Below are 6,899 nucleotides of genomic sequence, written 5' to 3'. Positions count from 1 at the left end.
ATCTGCCTTGCCTCCTTAGTCTAAAAATGCATGGAGGAGGTACACACACAACATGTAGTACTTGTCACAATTTAACACCATAATCACATAGAGTAAATATCAAAGGAAATAGGGTGATAGCCATCATATGAACCACCTAATTTGATGCTTGGGCTAGGGCTGAAATCTTGGCTGGAAAGATCTAAAGTGCTGAAATGCGGAGATGATGTTCAGCTGGTTCATCCACCCAGACCAGAGAGAGAAACTCATGTGGGTCTGGGAGGACCGAGGCCCCAGAAGTGACCCAGAAATCCAGAAACCAGAATCTAAGAATCCCAAGGAATGTAACCACTATAGTCAGGTTTATAATATACTACCAGAGTCTCAGGGATGGAAAGGCTCATTCAAGATCATGATCATTTCACCTGGCCTCACAAAAGCCATCTTTTGAAGTTTAACCATCACTACTCAAAGGATATTGGTATCAATGAGTTCCAGGAATACATATACTAGTTTCTTTGCAGTCAAAGCCAAATGGTGACACATTCTTCATGGAAAGGCCTATGTGTACCACAGAAAAACAGGAATCCAACTACTTGTATCTAGATAGTGTTTTTCTAGACAGAAAATCTAACATTCAGTAACTAAACCAAATCCCAGAACCTCAGCAGCCAGATGGGCCCTAGACGTCATCTCACCCACCTCATTTTATACATTTTTGAGAAAGCTGAGGCCCACAGAGGTTTTGTCCATAGTTGCATGCCTATGGTCCGGATCTCTGATTCCTAGGCTGAATACTTTTATACACCTGGAATCCAGTATTTTAGATTGAGTAAGATCATATACTTCTAGGACCCTGTATGATTCTATTGAGAACCAGGGCTAAGGCTTTCTGGGTTTGGGAAAACTTAAGTTTCTATTGCAAGATTCAACCAATGAATCCCAGAGGTGCTTTGAAGTCTCAGGTTTCCAAATTTGATCAGGTGGTGCTGCTGATGTCCTGATGCTGTGCTGATGTCCAGTGAAGGTGTTTTCCAAACCCAGTAATAGTAGCTGGGGTCTCAAACATGGAATTTCCTAATGAGCAACCAAGGTCTGTGGTCAGAGTTCATGTAAAAGACAAACTCCCAGAGCCACACATTAGGCCACTTTGCAGGCTTAGCCCAAACGTTTTCATAGGAGCAGAGCTGACTGGCCAATCAGGTGGTTTTCTTGAAAGTGGGACCAAAGTGACTTTGTTCCTGATTTTTCTTGTTTCCAAGATGCATAAAAACAGATTTTAAAAAACCCAGATACTGGCGGCGCCTGTGGCTCAGTGAGTAGGGCGCCGGCCACATATGCCGAGGGTGGTAGGTTCAAACCCAGCCCCGGCCAAACTGCAACAGAAAAATAGCCGGGCGTTGTGGTGGGCGCCTGTAGTCCCAGCTGCTCGGGAGGCTGAGGCAAGAGAATCGCGTAAGCCCAAGAGTTAGAGGTTGCTGTGAGCCGTATGACGACACGGCACTCTACCGGAAGACGGTACAATGAGACTCTGTCTCTACAAAAAAAAAAAACAAAAAAATCCAGATACAGCTTCCTGATTAATAGTTACAAACTGGGATTCCAAATGTTTGGGAATCACCGGGGACATGTTCCATGTCTTCCATGGAATGATTCAAGTAACCCATGACTGGCTAACCTTCAAATCTCGAGGGCTGTTCCTCCATGCTGCAGTTTAATTACAAGGCACAAGACCGAATCCTTGGCACCTTAAGTTCTCCTTGTGCCTCTCAAAAGAAAAAAGGTCTTACAGATGGTTACACAGGGGACTACCTAGTAACAGGAGTACGGCTGTGATTTAACAGCTCGCATGGAGTCATCACACTGTGCATCTGAGGTCAGTCCCTCAGGCAGCAGCGCCTGGTCCAGGATGCTGTCGCTGGCAGGAGCAGGCTGGCAGAACTCTTTGACAAAGTCATCTTCTGAGGCCAGTAGTACTGCATTCCAGGTGGCAGTGTCCAGCTCTCCAGCTGTGCCCCCATACTCTCTGGGGAGAATGCTTCTAGGAAGGTTTGTGTGGAGAGAGTTCAAGTCAGACCCGTGGAGGAAGAACTGAAGGGGAATGAAATGAAAACACATATCCTTAGGTTAAGCAGTAATGCAGAAATTTTCATGTTAGCTGCTCAAATGTCTATTGAATGAAGAAATGAAAGGTTAATGGCAACTCTCCCCTTCCAGTTTCTCAGCCCAGAAAGCTTAGAGTATCCTTAATTCTCTTTTCTTACACCACATGTCCTGTTAGCAGGACCTGCGAGATGTATATCCAAGATCCAACCACTTTGCAGCCACCCTAATGGTACCAAGCCACCATCACTTCTCACTACCTGGTCTCCTTGCTCCTTCTCTTGGCCCTCTGCAAACTAAACTTCCGATGCAAGTCAGATGATGTCATTCCTGTGTTTACAAACTTCTACCTCACAGACTAAAAGCCGAAGTCTGTATATATGATGGTGATGGAGTTAGTTCAATGTAGGGACCCACCCAAATGGAGTGGACTCACCCAAATAGAACTAACCCTGACCCTTCCAATGGATGTCCCACCTAAAAAAGGTGAATGGGCCAACCCCCACCCTTACGACCTTTATTATTTATTTTTTTGAGACAGTCTCATTATGTCCCCCTGGGTAGAGTACTGTGGCGTCACAGCTCACAGCAACCTCAAACTCTTGGGTTAAGCGATTCTCTTGCCTCAGCCTCCCAAGTAGCTGGGACTACAGGCACCTGCCACAACACTTGGCTATTTTTTTGTTGTAGTTGTCATTGTTGTTTGGCAGGCCTGGGCTGGATTCAAACCCACCAGGTCTGTGTATGTGGCCAGTACCCCACCCACTGAGCTATGGGCACCACCCCCTTTTGACCTTTAAAAGGTCCATCCATCCATCTTTATCCATGAGCTGAGTTCCTTCTCAAACTCGTCTCGTCCTCACCAGGGTGCAAATAAAAGCTGGTTTTGCCAAAACAGAACCTGGATTCCATTTCCCTTTCATTTCACGTGTCGGAATGATTTTTATTTCAATCTTTGACCTCTCAGGTAGCCCACGAGGCCTGTCACAATCTCAGCCCGTTACTTCTGACTCCTTCAACCACTCTTTCCTCTCCTCTGTTGATGCCAGCTGCAGCCTCCCAGCTGCTCTTCCAGTGACCTGGGCACGTTCCCATCTGGTCTCCTAGATGTGTGGCTCACTCCTCTCAAATCTTTGCTCAAATGTCAATCTTTAGGAACCGACATGGGTTAGCTGCCAGGCAGGAGGCCACTAAATTAGTTGTTTGTAAACTTAGCTATGTATCAGAATCACCTAATGCAATGCCACCACCTCTAACCATCCCACTGAATACTGTAACCGTTCCCTGTCTCTCACACACATTATCCTTTTTCTCTGCTATATTTTTCTCCATAGCACTTACCACATTCTAATAGTAGATAATACTGTCTCTAGAAGAATGTAAGCTTCCTAGGGGCAGGGATTTGGGTCTGTTTGTCCAGCTAGAACATACTTGCACATAGTAGTTGATCAATATTCTTGAATGAATGAATGAATGTTCAAAGGAACGCATGAGCAACATAATGGGCTACAAATAAGGCCATTTCACAAATGTAAAAGACTCATGCAAAGGCTGCTTTGGTAAAAGTTCCAAACAGGGTGGCGCTTATAGCTCAGTGGGTAGGGCACCAGCCACATACACAGAGGCTGGTGGGTTTGAACCCAGCTTGGGCCAGCTAAAACAACAACGACAAATGCAACAAAAAAATAGCCGGGTGTTGTGGTGGACGCCTGTAGTCCCAGCTATGTGAGAGGCTGAGGCAGGAGAACTGCTTGGGCCCAAGAGTTTGAGGTTGCTGTGAGTTGTGTAACCACAGCACTCTACTGAGGGCGATGTAATGAGACTCTGTCTCAAAACAACAACAACAAAAACTTCCTTTAGGCAGGAGGTCACTAAATTAGTTGTTTGTAAACTTAGCTATGTATCAGAATCATCTAATGCAATTTTAAAAGCACAGATCCCTAGGCTCAGCCCTTGAGCTAATGAATCAAAATCTTCAGAGAAAGGGCCTGGAAATCGACATATGGATTTTTTCTTTCTTTTTTTTTTTTTTTGTAGAGACAGAGCCTCACTTTATCACCCTCGGGAGAGTGCCGTGGTGTCACACGGCTCACAGCAACCTCCAACTCCTGGGCTTAGGCGATTCTCTTACCTCACCCTCCTGAGTAGCTGGGACTTTTAAGTCACCTCCTTTGCGACCTTGAGACTCTCTATCTCTATATGAGTACTCTTTGAAAAAGCATGTAAAATTCAGGGCCCATTCTTTGGAGTGACCTCCCAAGGCCTAGGAAAGGTAGAGAAAAACACTACCCATCCTATTTGAATCAGTGGTCCTGGGAGAGGTTCAGAGAGAAAGGAAGGCTGTCTTCTCATGTGTCATCTACCCTCTAAATAAGAGGTAAGCTAACACACATTGCAAATCTCGAATTGCTCCACAAACTTTATACAGTGAGACAACCTATTAGGTAAACAGAAAGGCTTAAATAGCATTTTTATTTATTTATTTTTTTTGAGACAGTCTCATTATATTGTCCTTCGTAGAATGCTGTGGTGTCACAGCTCACAGCAACCTCAAACTATTGGGCTTAAGTGATTTTCTTGCCTCAGCCTCCCAAGTAGCTGGGACTATAGGCCACAATGCCTGGCTATTTTTTGGTTGTAGCTGTCGTTGTTTAGCAGGCCCAGGCTGGGTTCGAACCTGCCAGCCCTGGTGTATATGGCTGCACCCTAACCACTGAGCTCAGGCATAAATAGCATTTTTATTTTATTTATTTATTTATTTATTTTAGAGATAGAGTCTCATTTTATCACCCTTGGTAGAGTGCCGTAGCGTCACAGCTCACAGCAACCTCCAATTCCTGGGCTTAAGCAATTCTCTTGCCTCAGCCTCCCAAGTAGCTGGGACTACAGGTGCCCGCCAGAATACCCGGCCATTTTTTTGTTGTTGTTGCAGTTTGGCCAGGGTTGGGTTTGAACCTGCCACCCTCGGTACATGTGGCCGGCGCCCTACCCACTGAGCCACAGGTGCCACCCCCAGTATATAGCATGTTTAAACCCAAAGATTCTATAGTAAGAAATGACCATTAAGGGCCAGGTGCAGTGGCTTGTGCCTATAATCCCAGCACTCTGGGAGGCCAAGGCAAGAAGATCTCTTGAACTCAGGCGTTCAAGACCAATCTGAGCAACAGCAAGACGCATCTCTACCAAAAATAGAAAAATTAGCTGGGTATTGTGGTGGGTGCCTGTTGTCCCAGCTTTTTGGGAGGCTCAAACAGGAGGATCGCTTGAGCCCAGGAGTTTGAGGTTGCTGTGAGCTAGGCTGTTGCCAGGGCACTCTAGCCTGGGCAACAGAGTGAAACTCTGTCTCAAAAAAAAAATTTTAAAAAGGCTCCACACCTGTGGCTCAAGCACCTAAGGCACCAGCCACATACACCTGAGCTGGTGGGTTCGAATCCCGCCCAGGCCCGCCAAACAACGACAGCTACAACCAAAAAATAGCCGGGGGTTGTGGCGGGTGCCTGTAGTCCCAGCTACTTGGGAGGCGGAGGCAGGAGAATCGCTTGAGCCCAGGAGTTGGAGGTTGCTGTGAGCTATGATGCCACTGCACTCTAACCAGGGTGACAGCTTGAGGCTCTGTCTCAAAAAAAGAAAAAAGAAAAGAAATGACTAACTCTTTTAAGCTATTTGTCCTGTGACTATCTTTTGCTCCTCCTCTTTTCCATATCTTCTTTCACATACAACGCAATGTTGGATCACAATGCCCAAGCCAGCATGCCAAAGAGTCTACATGATACCCAACAGGGAGGCACTTAGGGCAAAAATCCTTGCTCTGCTCTCTCCACTGGCAAACATTCTTATTAATTTCATCTTCTCCTCACAAAAAGATTGTTCATTTATTTTATCTGTAACACTGTACTTTCCAACTTAGTACTGGGCAAAAATAATTAAGTATTAGATGTCACATATAAAATCAAGAGAGGAAAAAATATTAAAGTCTCTGAAATCAATAGGAAGATCACTTACTCTGTTTGCTATTTTCTCCTTCAGAAATGGTTTTATGATGGCAAAAATGCCTTTAAATATTCGCGGTTCATTCACTACATGCACTGCTTTTATCCGAATGGGGAAACCATCCTGTGGAGGGAAGGCAAAGGGATGTTAGAATATCTGGAGGACCGTTATGCTCCTGCCTTCCCCAGTTAAATCTTCATTTTAAGCCCCAACATTGATCTGAACTGATCCTCATGGCCTCCTCAAAGACAGCCCAAGTGGAGGTTAAACTGGAAGACAAACCTGCAGGAAAGTCTGTCCCGGGACCCAAAACCAGGTTAGAAGAGAGTAAGGCAAACAGGAGGAGAGCTGATCCTTTGTTGCAAAAAACGGTCCTAGTCTACGTGGATGGGTCTGGCTAGTATCAGGCCTAGATCAGGATTGTCCAAGCATATTTTTCAGGATGTTATTAGATGTGATACAAAATAGGGTCCCACAGCAGAAATATAGTACACTAAACATAGTCAAACAGGGTTCCTTAACTCCAGCCGTGCTCAGAGCCTTTAATATGAAAATGCATATGGGGAAATTCACAAAAAAGAGACCACATTTATCAAACTTACTAACCCTAGAAATTTTTTCCTCTGCAGATTATCTTATAGTACTAGGAAGACACTAATTTAAACTGTTTCCTGACACTGGAATCTGCATGGTATTCAGCAGAAGGCATCAAAAAAGTGCAAGCTAAGGAAAGCCAGAGTATTTGCTCAAGGCCAGATTTCAAGTCTAGGATAATGTCCACGTGTGGCATTGATTTGTGTAAATAATAAGACTTGTGCATAGTAAGG

The 6,899-nt window shown here is 44.9% G+C and overlaps 1 protein-coding gene across 3 annotated transcripts in view; it reads right to left on the bottom strand.

The window, feature by feature from the left end:
- Nucleotides 1-319: 319 nt before the first annotated feature.
- TTPAL (alpha tocopherol transfer protein like) overlaps nt 320-6,899 on the bottom strand; it is a 20,294-nt gene continuing 13,714 nt past the window's right edge. For all 3 annotated transcript variants that reach the window (XM_053573805.1, XM_053573806.1, XM_053573804.1), the window contains exons 4-5: nt 6,085-6,195; nt 320-2,070 (exon numbers count right to left, since the gene is read on the bottom strand). In XM_053573805.1, the coding sequence (XP_053429780.1) occupies nt 1,792-2,070; nt 6,085-6,195 (390 nt within the window). In that variant the 3' untranslated portion in view covers nt 320-1,791. The remainder of the gene's footprint in view (nt 2,071-6,084; nt 6,196-6,899) is intronic.

The sequence above is a fragment of the Nycticebus coucang genome, chromosome 21 (genome assembly GCF_027406575.1).
Source record: "Nycticebus coucang isolate mNycCou1 chromosome 21, mNycCou1.pri, whole genome shotgun sequence".
NCBI lineage: Eukaryota > Metazoa > Chordata > Mammalia > Primates > Lorisidae > Nycticebus > Nycticebus coucang.
This window is presented reverse-complemented; position numbering and strand designations above follow the sequence as displayed.